This window comes from Solea solea, chromosome 16 (assembly GCF_958295425.1).
Source record: "Solea solea chromosome 16, fSolSol10.1, whole genome shotgun sequence".
NCBI classification, from domain to species: Eukaryota; Metazoa; Chordata; class Actinopteri; order Pleuronectiformes; family Soleidae; genus Solea; species Solea solea.
Genome location: NC_081149.1, coordinates 20,767,148 through 20,784,411, shown reverse-complemented (window position 1 = coordinate 20,784,411; position 17,264 = coordinate 20,767,148). Strand labels below are relative to the sequence as shown.

General features: G+C 41.2%; 3 protein-coding genes and 1 non-coding gene across 4 annotated transcripts; 3 read left to right on the top strand and 1 right to left on the bottom strand.

Annotated features, from left to right (window-relative positions):
* Positions 1 to 56: 56 nt before the first annotated feature.
* Positions 57 to 7,556, top strand: chadla (chondroadherin-like a). The gene is made up of 11 exons (XM_058653385.1): positions 57 to 272; positions 620 to 778; positions 1,970 to 2,164; positions 2,258 to 2,413; positions 2,551 to 2,696; positions 3,649 to 3,887; positions 4,243 to 4,508; positions 4,762 to 5,101; positions 5,213 to 5,565; positions 6,404 to 6,570; positions 7,170 to 7,556. The coding sequence occupies exons 1-11, from the start codon at positions 252 to 254 to the stop codon at positions 7,477 to 7,479; spliced, it is 2,352 nt and encodes a 783-aa protein (XP_058509368.1). The 5' UTR covers positions 57 to 251; the 3' UTR covers positions 7,480 to 7,556.
* Positions 7,557 to 7,725: 169 nt separating this feature from the next.
* Positions 7,726 to 7,797, top strand: trnaq-cug (transfer RNA glutamine (anticodon CUG)). Its single transcript has one exon. It is a non-coding gene; the product is annotated as a tRNA-Gln (tRNA).
* Positions 7,798 to 7,960: 163 nt separating this feature from the next.
* rbx1 (ring-box 1, E3 ubiquitin protein ligase) lies at positions 7,961 to 10,406 on the top strand. The gene is made up of 5 exons (XM_058653475.1): positions 7,961 to 8,121; positions 8,935 to 9,013; positions 9,500 to 9,570; positions 10,006 to 10,091; positions 10,260 to 10,406. Exons 1-5 carry the CDS (start codon positions 8,044 to 8,046, stop codon positions 10,270 to 10,272), a joined length of 327 nt encoding a protein of 108 aa, XP_058509458.1. The 5' UTR covers positions 7,961 to 8,043; the 3' UTR covers positions 10,273 to 10,406.
* An 857-nt stretch (positions 10,407 to 11,263) lies between these two features.
* On the bottom strand, positions 11,264 to 16,843 carry st13 (ST13 Hsp70 interacting protein). The gene is made up of 13 exons (XM_058653436.1): positions 16,686 to 16,843; positions 16,146 to 16,285; positions 15,608 to 15,656; positions 15,335 to 15,437; positions 14,665 to 14,738; positions 14,463 to 14,529; positions 14,292 to 14,376; positions 13,952 to 14,062; positions 13,408 to 13,510; positions 13,086 to 13,202; positions 12,532 to 12,598; positions 12,319 to 12,407; positions 11,264 to 11,902 (listed from the first exon to the last, which is right to left on the bottom strand). Exons 2-13 carry the CDS (start codon positions 16,253 to 16,255, stop codon positions 11,768 to 11,770), a joined length of 1,110 nt encoding a protein of 369 aa, XP_058509419.1. The 5' UTR covers positions 16,256 to 16,285; positions 16,686 to 16,843; the 3' UTR covers positions 11,264 to 11,767.
* Between the last annotated feature and the right edge of the window lie 421 nt (positions 16,844 to 17,264).

Sequence of the window (17,264 nt, the reverse complement as noted above, 5' to 3'; positions counted from 1 at the left end):
ACTACAGTCGTTTGCCCACAGAGTTTCAGCTCCTCTAACTGGACCCAAATTGTGACGCCAAGGTGTTAATTTGCACTGAGGGGGCACAAGGATCAGGGGTCAGAGTGAAAGAATTTTTCAAACCCTTGTTTGGTTTTTTGCATCACTAGAACTCCGTTCTGGACGTGAGCACAGTTAAAGGCAGGTCACTGAGGCAAAAACCAGCAGGTTCACTTTTAATTCAACTTTAAAACCTGTTATCAACCAAACGGATGCTGTCTTTCTGCTCAAAGGTAAGATGTTTGCGTTTTTATGTAGGTTTATATGAACCTGTGGCTTGGAACATACTTGAGTAATTAAGTTATAGATGTCATTTTGTTGTTTGATGTTTGTTTTGTTTTGCCTTCACCTTTTTCATTTTTTTTTTAAATATTAAAATTAATATTTCCCTATTCCATCTCATGTGAAAGAATGGTTGTAGCAAAAAAACTTTGTTAAATAATAAGTAATGCTCACACTAAGTGTTTAAGAAGTTAGATTTTAGCTGTCATCAGTTTGAACTGTGCATTTACTTCTGTTGTGAAGTGATCACAGCAGCATTGTTATATTTAAAGATCTAATTCATGTTTTTCTGGCACAGATGAACTTCTGCTCTGCTGCGCTCTTAATGCTGATTTTAGCGCAAACGTTGCCCACTGAGGCGGGGAAATGTCCCAGGCTGTGCAGCTGTGACGGCACTAAACTCACCGTCACCTGCATTGGCAAGAACCTGACGGTGGTTCCCCCAACTGTAGATGAGGTAAGAAACTCACCTGGGAAGTGTAGTGACTTCTCTTTTACTTCACACAGTGGTCTGAGGTAGGATGGTAAGAGTTCTTCATTATCACTGCACACAGTACAACAACAGTTGTACCTATTCTAATGGTGCATTCACTTTCCACTTATCCCATCCGTCCTGAATGTAGCCAGCCATGAAGGTCCTATCTGGGCAACTAGGTTCACCAGAACCTGCACTTCTTGTTGAGAACACTGTCGATCGCATTCAGTGACCAGCTTAGCAGTTCCATCTTGGATCAATTGATTCTCCGTAGTGACTCGATTCACAGGGGCAGCTAAATACTTCTCATGTGTTGACATTTGTGCTTATCAATGTCAGCTGTTGTTTGGGTACATTCGCTTCTTGTTTTTGTTTGGTTACATTTGCTTCCACTGCCGTCTCCACACGGTGTCTACAGATTTCTGTCTCTGACCTTTGTCATACTTTCCTCCTGGGTCATTCTGTATCGATTAATAGTCATCTCTACATACTTCTTTTTAAATACACTCCGTTTTGCAGATTTTTTCATCTCCTCATCCAGATTATTCCACTGTCTGACACCCGTGACCGATACGGTAAAGGATTTTAATGTAGTTCTTACCCTTCTCTGCCTGAACGTCATGTTCATCATCCCTCTTAGATTGTGACCTTCCTCTCTGGTCAGGAATAATATCTGTAGATTGTGAGGGAGGCTTTTGTTGGCAACCCTGTACATCATCTGCACTGTGCGGTATTTTATTAAGTCATATCATTTGAGTATTTTAGATTTGATAAATAGTTGATTTGTATGTTCTCTGTAACAGGCATAGTGTAGAATTCTCAAGGGAGTATAAACACGGGATAAGTAGTGGTTTTGTAAGTGTGTCCCCAAACCTCTGTACAGTATTGCAGGTATGGAGAGACTAGTGCGCAATACAACAAGTATAGTGCCTTCTGGTTTAATAGTTTTTGTGCCCTCCAAAGTATGGACACACTCCTGGCCAGCTTACCTTTTAAATGTATGGTATATTCATCTGCAACATACAGCTTCACCTTTGAATGTGGCTACATTTCGCACACTGTACCTCTTACATGCAGTTTATTCTGCTTAGGAGCTGCGTGAATGTAATGTATACCATTATTAGAAAGCTATGCCTCTGTTTCAGATATATTGTCCATCCGTCGCCCTCACAGATTACACTAAAGCTGGACCTGAGGAACAACAACCTGCAGATGCTGCCAAGAGGAGCGTTTGTACTCACCCCCTACCTCACCCACCTCAACCTGCAGCGCTGTAATATCATCAAGGTGAAAGAGGGAGCTTTCCGGACACTGAGCCGCGTCGTCTCCCTAAATCTGGCCTACAACAAAATTGACATCCTCTATCAGGTGAAAGGAGAAAACACTGAAGTAACTGCACCCCAAACCATTTTAAACCATCATAAGAGTGTCTCTTATTTTGTCTTTCTCTCTGTGTTGCAGGAGTCCTTTGATGGCCTCTCCTCCCTGAAGGAGCTGCACTTGGACCATAACCGTATAGAGGAGATCCAGCCTGGTGCCTTCACACAGCTGGGCTCTCTCAACATGCTGGCACTCACCCACAACCAGCTGGTTTACATCCCCAATATGGCCTTCCAGGTAGTCAGGCTCATGGTTATTTTATCAACACAAACACAGACAATTGTGTAAATTCAGAAAGCTACTGCTGACACATAATGGATAATAATCCTTAGGTACAGTCACATGATCACACTATGGTCTGACTTCTTTTTTAGGGCCTGCACAACATCAAGTGGCTTCGTCTGAGCCACAACTCCCTGAACAACTTGGCTGCTGAGGCGTTCGCTGGCGTGTTCACTCTCAGCCGCCTCAGCCTGGACCACAATGAGCTGCAGTTCTTCCCCACTCAGACCATGACCAGGTAGGTCAGTCTGAAGCAGTGGTTCACAACCTTTTACTTAAGGGACCCATCATTTTTTCAATTTCAATAAAAATGAAGGACCCCTACCAAGATATACTTATGATAAATGATGAAAGAACCGTAGAAACTTTTGAAATATATTTCATTATCTTTGTTGCATAAACAAACAACCCTGAAATCTGAATGGAACAATTAACTAAATAATTTACACTCTATATCGACAGGAACGTTTTGTGTACAGTTCAAAACATAATTTCCTGGGCATATTGCAAAACATTGGATTGTTTTTTGTCCCTTATTTTTAAGAACGCATTTCTTTTTTTTTTACAATTTTTATTCACATTTAACTTTACTGTCATAAACGCATCCTAAGTGTCAAGCCAGCCTGGCTTTTATTAGGAGCGCTGAGGCTCTGAAACTGTATTTCTTTGTGAAATCAAGCATTCGCTTCTCCCTGTTGCTTTAAAATCAGCTGTATTTCTCTTTGCACCTCAGTTATATAAGACCAGGTAATTCAGCTGGCTTACTCTGCTTGCTTACTGCAGGTGTTCAAGTCTGCACACGCCATCATTATATCAAGATTTAAAAAAAAACAAAAAAAAAACACCATACATAGTATTTTTTGAATAAATGAACCCTAAAATGTAGTTGTATCCATCACATACATGGATTAAAATGGCTATTCAGTTATAATTCACTTCAAATAATTTCACTTCAAAGGGCACAAATCAAATGTCCATGTGAACCCTTTATGAGCACTATACTTGCAACTTTGATATTACGGACAGCCAAAAATGAAACAAAAGCCCCAGTGTTTTGCTGTTTGCCAAAACAAAGCTTAAGTACAGCTAATATGTTGTTGTTAAGAAAGAGTTAACACAAACACAGTCATGTTTTCCAAATCCTGTACGTGTCATTCAGATGTTCACTTTATTCTCATCTCTCTGTTTAGACCCAGTGAGGTCACACGTCTAGACATGAGCTACAACCCCATGGCCTACCTCGGGGAAGAATCTGTCTCCATGGCAAAGCTAACACACCTCTACCTGGACCACATGTCTCTTCAGGACCTGTCGGACCAGGCTTTGTCTGGCGCTCCTCTCCTCTCCCACTTGGACCTCAGCCACAATCAGCTCCGTTACTTGGAGCCACTCAGGGGCCCCAAGGAGCTGGCCAGCCTGAATCTGACTGGTACAACCACTCTTTAAAGCTCCAGTGTGTAACTTCTGTGGCCAAAACACTGCTACTCGTGTTTCAAGGGAACTGAAGTTAATTCCTGAATGTAAAGTTCTCTTTTAACATTTGTTTCACCTCACTCGTGTCTCAGAGAACCCAGGATAATTCCTTAGCCTAAATTTTGCTTCCACCTCACTTTACTAGTGTAGTTGCTATTCTCCTCTGTTATTTGTGACAACACATAAATCAATATGTCACACAGCTATACATATCAAGAAACACAGACAGAGTCATGTGAAGCCCATAGGCTCATGTGACAATTGTTTGAATGTAGCTTTAATACCTCCTCCTGATCATCATTTCTTTACAGGCAACCCTATCTACTGTAGCTGCTACATGAGGCCCCTGAAGCAGTGGGCAAGTGCTGGGCATGTGAAGCTGCTGGGAGCCTGTGCTGGACCTCCTCACCTGTCGGACGAGCTGCTGCAAGCAGTGGCTCCTGTGAATCTGCGCTGCCGCAGCAGAGGAGAAACACTGGTGGACGAGTTAGAGGAGGACAGTGAGAGCACAGGAGGCTCTGTTCCTACTGCCAAGCCCAAGCAGAAAGTCAAGTGTCCAGTTAACTGTGACTGTGATGTGAGTGCAAGGTTGTGTTATTTGAAAATGCAGCATTGGCTAAAAATGTATTCAAGTTTTGAAGGTCCAGTGTGTAGCCACAGACATAGTCTTCTTAGTGAAGCTTAGGTAGAAGGATGAATGTAGCATTTTCCTGAGGGGTTAATAGTCTCAATCAGATCTACTTCAATGGAATATTTATTGTTCAACACTGTTTATAAATTCAAGAAAGACAAGTTGTTATTGTGTTTAATTTGTATTTCACGCTGCTCAGATTGAAGCCCAGCATGCCACATGTGAGGGGCAGGGTCACACTAAAGTCCCACGAGGCTTCCCCGCCAAGACGCAGCTCCTTGACCTCCGCAGCAACCATTTCCACTACCTTCCTACCAACAGCTTCCCAGGCTCCAATCAAGTGGTTTCCCTTCACCTAGAGCTCTGCAAAATCCACGAAATTGAAAGTGGCGCCTTCCGGGGGATGAAACAGCTATTTTATTTGTATCTTTCGGACAATGACCTTACTTCATTGGACCCTGGAGCCTTTGCTGGAACCCCCAACCTTACCTACCTTCATCTTGAGGGGAATCGGCTGACTCAGCTACCTGGGGGGTCAGGTCAGTGGGCTGTCAAAGCTAGTCTGGCTTAGTGTAAATTAAAGTATTAGAAGTTACAAATACTAGAGCCTAAACACAGATATTTTGTGTCTCTTTGTGTTTCTCTGGCAGCTCTGGCACCTCTGTCAAGTCTGTTTGTGTTACACCTGGAACGAAATGCCTTGTCTAAACTAGAACCCGCTGGTTTGCTGTCATCAGTAACCCCTAAACTGAGGGAACTGTACTTAACTAATAACTCTCTGACTGCTATTGCCAATGGAGCTTTGGAGTCTGCTTACCTTGGTACTCTTCACCTGGATTCAAATCAACTGACAGAAGTGCCAACCCACGCACTGTCCAATGTCCCTAATCTGGAGGAGCTCAACCTGTCTCACAATTCCATTCGCTGGGTGGGACCGAAAGCATTCCAGCCTGTATCCCAGTGTCTGAAGAGGCTTTACATGGATCATGTGGGCATGGAGAAGGTACAAGAGATGTCCCATGTTTCTTGTACATCATGTTTGTACTGTTTCCTGCATTCTTCCTCCTACTGTGTATCATATTCTGAATACTTTTATTTTACTTCTTTAGTTTTATTTAATCCATTATATCATAATTATTTATTTAATTATTGGAGCCAATATTTGAAGGAAACCTAACCTGAAGAAAAACATTCGTATTGGGACAGTGTTTTCACCCTGAAAACTGTAGAGCATAACTCTTAAATATTAAAAACGGTCCATTACATTCAAACCATCGTCAAATGAGTCAGTGCCACACGACTTTCTCACTATAGTGCTGTTTGGAGCTCATGTTGCCCAGTGACATTCCTGCACTGTACACAGGAAGTGTTTTGTTCTATTTCAAAACAGATGGAGGCAGCAGCAACATTGTGCTGCTAAAATGTGACGGCCAAAAACACAAAGAGGGGCCCACGAAAAGTTTTAGAATTTAATTCTACTGGTCTTTCAGCAGTTTGACCGCATGAATGTTGTTTGTACCCGGTTGGCCCTGCATTAGTGCTGTATACACTTAAGTTTAGAAGTTCTAACAGAGGTATAACAACTATAAGGCTTTTTTGAAAAAAAGATTATGAATATGAAATTAGTATTGAGTGCATCCTCAGATCCGATCACAAAATCCGTAATCAGAGGTGGTTTGGGGACATGTGGCCACATTCCTGACCATGCATGAACGCAATCTGTTCTTAAGATATACACAGTGTTGTTTAAATATTAGTTATGACATGGATGACACAGCCATGCTTGCAGCTGAAGAAGCAGGGCAATGACGTTCAGCTCTTTGTATTTTTCTTCCCTCCAGATGTCCAGAGACGCTCTGGCAGGTCTGGGTGCTGAGCTGAGAGCTCTCACCCTGAGAGGGAACCAGCTGGAGACACTTCCTGAGCTGAACCTCCTCACGGGCCTGGAGGTAGTCGACCTGCAGGACAACCCCCTGCAGTGTGACTGTGCTCTGCTGCCCCTACGCAGGTCAGTGCAGAATGAAATAAAGGATTGTGCGTCATTTGACCAAGAAAGGTCGCCACAACAGTAGAAAGAAGTAAAGGATCCGCTCATCATTCAAAGGACATTTATCGCCAGTAGTAACGTTTTTTAGGCTCTTCCTAAAACTATGGATAAATACAGTTGCCACCTTATCCAATGAGTTACTCATATAATACATTACAGCACCTATCAATGACGAGGATATTGTAAGTTATATATATATATATGCGTATATTGAAATTAATGAACCTGAACCATTATGACTACAAACCATTATTATTACCCATTCTTGTGTGAATATGTTTATATTTAGTAATATATATATATATATGTGTGTATATATATATATATATATGTATATATGTGTGTGTGTAGTAGGGGACACATGGAATTATGTAGTAAACAAAAAATGTTTTATATTGTAGATTCTTCAAAGTAGCCATCTTTCGCTTTGATTACAGCTTTGCAACGATTCATGAGGTAGTCACCTGAAATGGTTTTCCCAACAGTCTTGAAGATTATTTATGCACAATAAAACAAGATAACAGCCTGGCTTTCTCTGTCTCTTTGTGTCTGGGTATCAGGTGGATGGAGAAAGCGAGTTTGGAGGTAACTGCCACGTGTGGTCTCCCTCCTGACCTCAAGGGCCAGAAGGTCTGGGAAGTCCAGATCTTTGCGTCATGTCCAGAGAGCAGCACTCATCCACAGCAGGAGGTCATTGTGGACCTCAAACCTACAAAAGTGAAGATCCACAAAACCATTCTCTCAAAGGCTGTGGTGGGAGCCAAAGCTAAACCTGCAAAGTCCAAAACTAAACCACACAACCCGACCAAGAAACAAGCTCGGAGGAAAACTGTGGCTAAAAAGGTGGCAAAAAACAAGAAGGCACCATGAAAAGTGAATATTATAAAATAATTGATATTGTTAAACTTGGTCATAATGTTGCTGATTACTGTTTGTTATTACTTTTGTCCTAATTAAAACAGTTTTGACTACAACTGTGTGGATATAGAAGTTTATTTGGTATGGTAGGAAATATGCCCCGTTTGTGGGGTTTTTTCCCCAACTAACATGACAGGCACATTGAAATACCACCACGGCTGACTTTATATCAGTACATGTACACCAATGACAGTAACTGGTTCCATGGTGTAATGGTTAGCACTCTGGACTCTGAATCCAGCGATCCGAGTTCAAATCTCGGTGGAACCTGAAATATTCTTTTGTGTTTTCATCAGTCATCGTGAGATCAAAGGCAATAAAATACGTAGTTGTTTAAATCGATTAATTAGCACGCCATCTCCATAATAAACATCTACATATTGACAATACATCGCAGTTAATACTTACGATACATCCATCGCCACAGCCCGTAACTAATGAGCTAATACGCCAACGGAAATCAGCAAGTTTCTTCCGGGTTATTTCTGTTCGTCGCATTCAACTTTAACGTTCATAATGGCAGCAGCGATGGATGTGGATACACCGAGCGGTACAAATAGCGGAACAAGCAAGAAACGATTCGAAGTGAAGAAGGTAAGGCACCGTGTCCCTTATATTGTTTAAACCCTGTCTGCAGTGGCAACTGACCGCCAATAACAAGCTACCTGCCGTTAGCATGTTCTTGCTAACACACCACGGATTCGAGGCTAACGTCGTTAGCTGTTAGCTTGAATCAAACAGGGCATGAATTAGCACTTCTCCTTTTGGGGTAGATAGCCTTTTTGGACAACAAGACGATGTGACGGACATCGGGGAATTTAACATATAGACCGCTCACGGCAAGGTTAACGTAAATCCTCATTTACCGTTGTCGTATTTACACTAAAGCTCCTTACGAATTAGATTAGCTTAGCTGAAATGCATTTGCCGACATTGTCCGTCCAATAGAGGCTTAAGCTGTTTATTTCCTAATAAATACAAACAGTAATATTTATATTCAGTTTATGTTCAACCTTTTTTTTACTTTCACTGTGCTTTCACAAAGGTACAGATCTTATTACGGTTATATAGCTTTACATTTAAGGGCAAGTCCACAGTTTATGGTGGACGTTTAAGGAGGTAGAAATAAGCCGTGACAACACATCAAAAATATCTAGATAAATACTTTATATATTTATTTATATGCATGTGTAATGTTTCGTTTTCACTTCACATCTGCAACATCCATGTCAAAACATTAAGGTACAGTTCTCTGGCACTACTAGTGCTGGTCCACGGTAGTCACACTACCAGCCCTGAGTGTAATTTCTATTGTAAAGGATTTAGTTCAGAATCATTTTAAAGTTTTATCTGATTTTTTTTTTTATCTGATGTTTGAAATTAATTGTTGTCGTTGTTTCTCTCTAGTGGAATGCCGTGGCTCTGTGGGCGTGGGACATTGTCGTAGATAACTGTGCTATCTGTCGAAACCACATCATGGATCTCTGTGAGTTCACTTTAACATTGGCTCCCCTGACTCATTTAAAGAATGTAAAACTGCGAAAACATGATGTCACTAGAGCTGGAACAATTAATCAATGAATCGATTATTAATCGATTACTAAATTAATCGACAACTATTTTGATATGATCGATTTTTTCCTGATTGTTTAAGCCTCTTAAATGTGAATATTTTCTTCATTTCTTTGCTCTGGATAACTAAGAAATCATTAAAAGTTAATCACTTTGGTTTGTGGACAAAACAAGACATTTGAGAACATCATCATTTCCAGGTTTGAAGAACACCGGTCAACATTTTTTTAAGGTTTTCTGATATTTTATGGACCAAACGATTAATCGAGAAAAATATCAACAGATTAATCGATTATGAAAATAATCGTTAGTTGCAGCTCTACTTGTCACACTCCAAACATCCGTGACACGTGTGTGGCAGTTTTGTGGTGCTTAACATACGTCTCCTTCCCCTCTTTAGGTATAGAATGCCAGGCCAACCAGGCTTCTGCCACTTCTGAAGAGTGCACTGTGGCCTGGGGTGTCTGCAATGTAAGTTTCCTAACCTGTCTCCAACGAGGGATGTCTTGATATCAGTGTTTTGTCTGGTACCGACATCACACTCTTGAGAATCTTCCATGAAAATGAAAGTTTATAAAGGAACCTAATAAGCGGTTTTGGCTTACCAACAGTTATTCTGGTTCCAGAGATTAAATTGTACAGGATTTTTCATTTTCCTTTGCTGATATCCAATCCAGTGAGTTTGACCAGTATTGTATATTATAAGAGAAGTCGACTTCCTCTGATCTTATCAGAAGTCCGTTAAATTCTGGCAGCTATTATAATTACATCTTAGTACAACATGTATGCAAATCCTGTACAACTTATTTTTAAGGGGGTATTATTGCAAAGATTAGTCTGAAAAGTAAAACAAATATATAAATGGTATAATCATGTGTCCTCATCTGTATATCTTTCCATTTCCAGCACGCCTTCCATTTCCACTGTATTTCTCGCTGGCTGAAAACCAGACAGGTGTGCCCTCTGGACAACAGGGAGTGGGAGTTTCAGAAGTAAGAACCATTGATTTAAAATTGTGTCATCCTTGAATGTGTAGTGCAGCTGTATGGCTCTTGTTAAATATCTGTGGATGAAGTGTGGTATGTCACATGTCAGTTTTTTTGTTTTTTTTGATTAACATTTGTATTGACAACATTCTCTCTCTCTTGCTCTCTTCACAGATATGGACACTAACTGGCTGTGTAGTTATTTCTTTGCTTTAGCATATATCATCATTCTGCCCCTGTTCCAATCTGCCTGTAGTCCTAATAATTTTACAGCCATGTCTTTGTTTTGGATATGTACATGAATAAAGTATTGTCACAACACAGTTAGGTTTCCTTGTGTGAGTGAGTAGTAGTGGTGGTTTCTTATGATTCTGTGAAACCGAGGATGTCCTAATCATCTTTGGGAGCGAATGAAGAGCCTCCACTGAACATCAGAGACAAACGTCTTTTATTCTAAGAAGGAAATACAAATCATCTGCTCTGTGCTGTTTAGATTTGAAGTTGGCTGAAAATAGACAAGGTCCTGACTTCAGCTTATCAGTCACCTGAGTCTACTGCAACTAATGTATTAAAGCTGACGCATCTAAATCATCAGTTTTTGTTGTCCAAAATGTTTATCTGCTAACTGAGGAGATATGATAATCATAAATAAAATACTACTTACTGCATGTTAAAATACTGTTTTAAGTATTTAAAATGAAGGGGAAAAAAAGGTTTGAGAAAAACACTGCAGTTCTACATGGACAACATTTTGTGTGTTAAATTTGCTATGGAAACTATGTACAGGTGTTCTTCCCACTCTCCTCTAGTGACAAAGATGCTGATTTCTTACTTCATGAAAGAGTGCGAGAGAAAAACATTAACCACATGTTGACTTTGGCGTGCTGTGTCCCAGCTTTCAAAAACCATTGCCTTTTTTCCAGTAGCACAAACCATCGCGTAACTACGGTAATGCAAATTGCACTGGTGCAAACGTTATCAGCAATATGCTTGGTGTTAAAGGGTTAAGGATGGATTTAATGAGAACTATATACAATCTGCTGCTGCTGGATTCAATGTGCTGCTTGTAAACATTAATTAGCCTAACCCTAAAAGAGAAATACAAATGAAAATCATTGTAGGTGTAAAAGATGACAAAAAAACCCAAAAACAACAAAAAAGGTCAACTACAGACAATGTCAAGTTTGCAGTAACAGAGGTTTTATTATTGTGATCGTTATTCCCCATTAGGGTCAGAATTTTTTTGCATTAACAAGGAAAGAACTGTTCACAAAAGTGCCGACAGTAATGTGTGAGAGGTCGACACTGCTCAGAGAAAAGAAAATAACCAATAGATAACCCAAAATGTGTATTAAATGCCTGTAAAAATGAACTAGTGTCTTAAAGCAGGCACTCACAGTTTAGCTTTTCCAGGTACAGGTTACGAAATATTGACCTGCTGTGGTTAAGAGAAGTCCCAGCTGAGATGCATCAGAGTTTGTCTAAGTATCACACCTGACCTCCTAACCATCGGGTTGCTTTATTGAGACATTGCTAAGTGCTAAACGACCCCCGCTTTCAGTAACTCCCTCCAATTAATCGCTCACCCGCTCCCATGTTTGATCTGCACACAGTGAAATAATTGTTGAAAAGCTCTCCACGTTGTTTCACCTCGTATCCACTCGGATCTTTACCGTTGCCATTTACGGCTGTGGTGAAGCTCCAAATTTAGCACTCAGCTTGGTGATGAGTGCCATGATTTTAGGGTTGCTCTGGTACTTGGAGATGTTTGCTGGGTTCTGCGACACATCCTGGAAGGCAGCCATCACCTCTGGGTCCTAGAGGTTGATATAGAGTCATTAACACAATGCATTTCCCATACAAGCCTCAGCCTGGCATTTAAAATGATTCCTGAATCTATCTTTAGAATACACAACAGACACAGTTCTGGTTCCGTTCTGGAGTCTCAGAACCTTGGTCGGATCAAAAGTAGTAGTATGAGTTCTGCTGGCGTGAAAGGTCTATGAGCGGAGTTTAATTCTCATGGTGCAGTGGCTGTGACAGTTTAAACGGGATCCTGCCCCTCCGTCTTTTCTCTTTTACTGAACCACATCTAGTCCCTGCCTATGCTGCACTGCCACAGGTTCAAAAGCACATGATCCAGTATTTGAATTAAAAACACGTCCCTCTGCTCAACACCCACACCCATGGAAAAATCATGCCCTGTGTCGCTTCATTAAATGCATTAAATTACCTGCATGGCACTAAGCAGCTCAGGGTCCTTCAGGAGATCACCAAGACCTCCCATGCCAGGAGGAGCTCCACCTGGGAATCCAGCACCACCTTCAGAACAACAATAAGACCTGTTAACTTGCTTACTGAATAACATGACTAATTCCTATTTACAGTTCATTTTTAATCTTTTGGTCCTGCAATGCAATGAACGGGTCTGTTTCCACTCTCATACCTGGAAAGAATCCTCCTGCTCCTCCTCCTCCTCCTCCTCCTCCTCTAGTCTGTCGGGCTTCCTCCTCCTGTTGAAGGAGACAAAAGCAGGGGACACGAGTCAGGAGGTGTTCAAGGGGTCAGTGGTTACCTCTAGGGCTGCAACAACTACTACAATAAATAAAGAACTACTTTCATAATTGATAGCGTTTTCTAATAATCCAAACTCCATACAAAGAAGTCATTAAATAATTGATGAATTGACGAAATTGATGAGATTGGTTGCAGCCCTAGTTACCACTGATGTTTTCAGAGGCCTCATGAAAATTCAAAGTAACTAGTGCTTGGTGTACAAATTAAATAATGTTGAAACGAACAAGGTACGGTATTTCTCTACTGTGTGGAAGCTGATCTGAGTTACCATGGAGTGTCGGCTCTAAAATAAGCAGCTCCATCCAAGTGCATTTTTATTATAATACCTTTGAACATCTTTTATTGCACACTGTGTAAAGTTCAACTTAAAAAAAAAAAAAAGGTCAATTTATTCTATTTTTTACAAATCTGACAGCAACTCACCTTCTGAGCACGAGCGTGTTCTTCTCTTGCTTTTTTTATCCGATCCTGCTTCTCCTTAATCTCCTTCTCCTCTCTCTTGCGCTCGTACTTGCGTCTATGCTCGATGATCTTGTTTGCCTGAAAACAAATGGAGGAATGTGAAGAGTGACAGACCACAAACTGTTATTCTATGTCACAACTATGCAAAGATTCAAATAGAAATCACAAATGCTGCTCAAACCGGAGTATTCTGTGCTGGAGCTCATATAAAATGCATTAAAGTTATGGCTGTAAAATGGCTGCAAGGAGTTTTATTCCCTTTATCTTTGGGGACGTACTGTACCTTAGGCTGGACCTCCTTTAGCAGCGCACTGGCGTCTTCATCATAGTCCAGTTTACAGGCTATAGCCAAGTCCTTGGCTGCCTCTTCCCAGTGGCCCAGCAGCCTGCAGCAGCAGACACACGTTTATCAGCAGGGTAAATTAAAAACTGCACAATCAAACTGCATAGTCTTTTTTCTCCCACTCTTTATAAAAGTCTAGATTATTCTAGATCTGGAATAATAATTCCCAGTCACATTTCATAGCCCACAAAAGGTCACGGTAATTTTTTTTTTTTTCAGGCCTGATTGATCTACGTCCAACAGAAATAGTTTAGAGTGGGTCACAATAGTTCGCCATCTTTAAAAAATTGGTCCCTATATAAAGAGGCTTGGGGAAACACAGACCTAGAACAACTTCGGGTAATTCTATCACTGACCACAAGTATCATACAGGTGAATTTACACTGAGGGTTCCGGTTAGGAGTGAGATAACCCGCTGCTGGTTAACTTAACACACAGGAAAAGATCTGACCTAGTAGAACAGTTCAACAGAACAGAAATGTACCTGTGAGCTTTCCCCCTCCACTTGTAAGGCTGTGCAGAGTCTGGGTTGATGCTGATGGCTTTGTTACAGTCCCTTATGGCCGCATTCGGTTTCTGCATCTTGATGAAGACACTAACACAAAGAGCACAGCTGATTACACTCATTCACAAAAAAAAAGAAGTAGGCATGATGCAGAAAGACCGTGTGTGTCAACGCAAAATGCTGTGCCAATTTTTTTTTTGTGCCAAAAGCTAAATTTTCTAGCTATCCCAACCGGTCTAGGAGTTATGGTTAAAAAGCTGAATGGTATTGTTGTGTATTGTAACTGTATAAAATACAATGATGTGTATCTCACTCTCACCTTGCTCTCTTGGCGTACAAGATGGCTAAGCATGGGTTCAGCTTGATGGCTTCAGTGAAAAGATCCACAGCTTTCTGCAGATCACCTGTAAAAAAAATTGATCAAAGATATAAATAATTAATTCTAGTTACAGGATAAACACAGGAGCCGTGTCTCCATGTTTGAACCTACCTTCTCCCAGTGCATTAATGGCTTCTATCTTCTTCTCACTGGCCTGGTCCATCATCTCCTCTGTGACCTGAGCAAATGTAAGGACATGTAAACTCAAAAAAACAAACAGCTTGTATTTAAGTAATTGCATGTATGATTATTAATCATTTTACGATAGCAGGCATAACAGAAGAGCTAAAAAAAACACAACATAAAAATGCACCTCAATATCTTCAACCTCTTCCATCTCCTCTGGATCAACTGCGTCTGGCTCAATCACTCCCTCTTGGTCGATTTCTGAAAAAGCACAGACAACAATCTCCACTGTGTAACTTCTGTCACCAAAACACTGCTATGAGTATGTCTGACTGTTGTGAGTAATACTGGTAGAATTGTATTAACCTCAGAGACAGCCATGCTCGCTGTTTCTTACAAGTTACTACATACTTAAGGCTCAGCTAAGTTAACTAGCTGCTGTCTAAGCTGACTAATGGCACCTTTCCATGATACAGTTCTAGCACTACTGTGCTTTACTCTACTTGGTTTGGCATCAGGTACGTCGCTATCCATTATTATAGTACCTCCTCAATGTGGGCGGCGGTTGTCATAGCATCAGAATCAGTTAATTAAAAAGATTAGTTCAGTACTTCCTGCATGATACAGTCACTGATCTGAAATATTAATTTAATATAATTTTCAATTATAATTTATTTGGCTAACAGTCGCCAGCTTTCAGCAGTGCTGTCACTAAATACACCAGACTCCTCTGTTAAATATTGAGATTTTAGACATTGTCTTGCTAAATGTTGGAGATTGTTAGGTTTGACAAACAGGTACTTGAACCCCAAGTTCAGAGTTGTCATTAAAAGTGTGAGAGGTAGAGATGAACAAACCTATTTCACTCTCCTCACTCTCAGATGGTGCACAAGGCTCAGGCTGAGACTGGGGCTCAGGTGGTGGAGCTGCTGTCGGAGCAGGACCACAGGGACAGCCACCCTGCAGGTCAGAGAGCACTCGGTTACAGCACAAGGTGACTGATGAGTATCATCACATACAGGCAACATTAACTCCCAGAACTATTTTTTTTTCAAACACATATCTATGTGTAATAAAAATGTAAAAAATTTCATGAAATCATTAAATAGCATAATGACAGTATTTATCACCTGACATGAATCCTTCGTCTTGGGAGGAGAAGGGATTGCTGCCCCCATGCTGCAATATACAATTCAAGACGATGACTCAGCAACTACTGTATATTTTGAAAATCAGTCAAAACAGATCATCGTTACGTACACGTTTATGCAACTACATGTTTGCACAGTTTGGGATGGATGGGTGGATGGATAGATATGAATGGAGTTTGCATGTTCTCCTGGTGTGTGCCACCGACAGTCCAGAACATGCACATTTAGGGATTAGGCACTCTAAATTGACTGTAGGTGTGAGAGTGGATGGCTGCTTGTCTCGAAGTGGCCCTGTGATGGATTGGTTATATGTTAACCTCCATAGATCAGTAGTTTGCACTGAAAGGTGGGCGGGACAGGGCACGTGGGACACCTACAGTCTCTTTAACAACATATCCAAAACTTAAATCGCATGCTGAAAGAATATAATATCTGTGAATCCGTTACATGAAAACAGGAATTAATGTGCAATGTGCACACAGTCAGACAGGCTGGAACAACTCCATGGCGCACTGACCTCTGCAGCCAGCTCCGGAAGAAACTCATCTCTGGAAGGTGCAGGATCGCGGTGTTGGACTCGCACAACTGCACGAACGTCTTCAACTCAGCCACTTTGCGTGGGTCCATGGTGCTCCGTCACGTTCACTACAGAGTGCGCTGTGTGCGGAAACAGAGAGACACAATCCACAGCTTAACAGAGTCTCCCTTGTTTACGCGCTCAGTCGCTAATGTTTAACTCCAACGGCGCTAACTAAGCTAGCTACGCTAACTAGCAGCAGGAAGTGAATAACGGTCCAGAGAAGTCTCAATGAGATCACGACTCACACCTCACAATAACCCAACTACACCTGTACAGTTCACTGTGAAGCATCACACCCATAAACGTCCACATGCTAGAAGTTTCTAGAAATGCGGATCTGTCTCAGTGACGTGAGGGACATTTGACGCATGATAGCCGCACTTAGCTAGCTAAGCCTGCAGCACGGATGGACCTGTAAACGCAGAATACCTCGGAGCTGCAGCAACCATACACTTAAATGATTAAAGTGAGACGCACCTGTTCGGGGATGTATGCCGTTGGGTTCACAGAAGAAACACGGGACGAGTGCAGCCGAGTTTCAGCACCGCTTCACTTCACTGACTGCGCCTGACTGCTCGCGCTGGTGTTTTCACTCAGGCAAGTGGTTGGACAGACCTGTAAAGATATCAGACATTTGCTGCCCTCGTGTGTGTCTGTCAGGCAGCCGCCGTGAAACCGTTCTAACGTTTAACCGGTATATTATATTCGCTACCGATATCTGCAACGTCATTCTTACTAGTCAAAACTACAGTTGCACATATCCGTAATTCACTTTACACTTAAGTAAAAATCTTAAAGTATATAACGTTTACTGTACTTAAGTCTCAAAAGTACTTTTTTGTTGTACTTAAAGTAAAAGTATTAAAAAAGGGAGGAGTAAGGATTGAGCCATGGTAGCTCAGTGGTAGGACGAGTTGTCTTTCAACTGGAAGGTTCCTGGTTCTGCTCGTGTATATGTTTCCTTGAGCAAAGACACTTAACCCCATGTTGAAGCCTGTGAATGGGTGAATGTCTAAACTGGGATATAACAAAGTATTTGTACAACACATTCAAAAA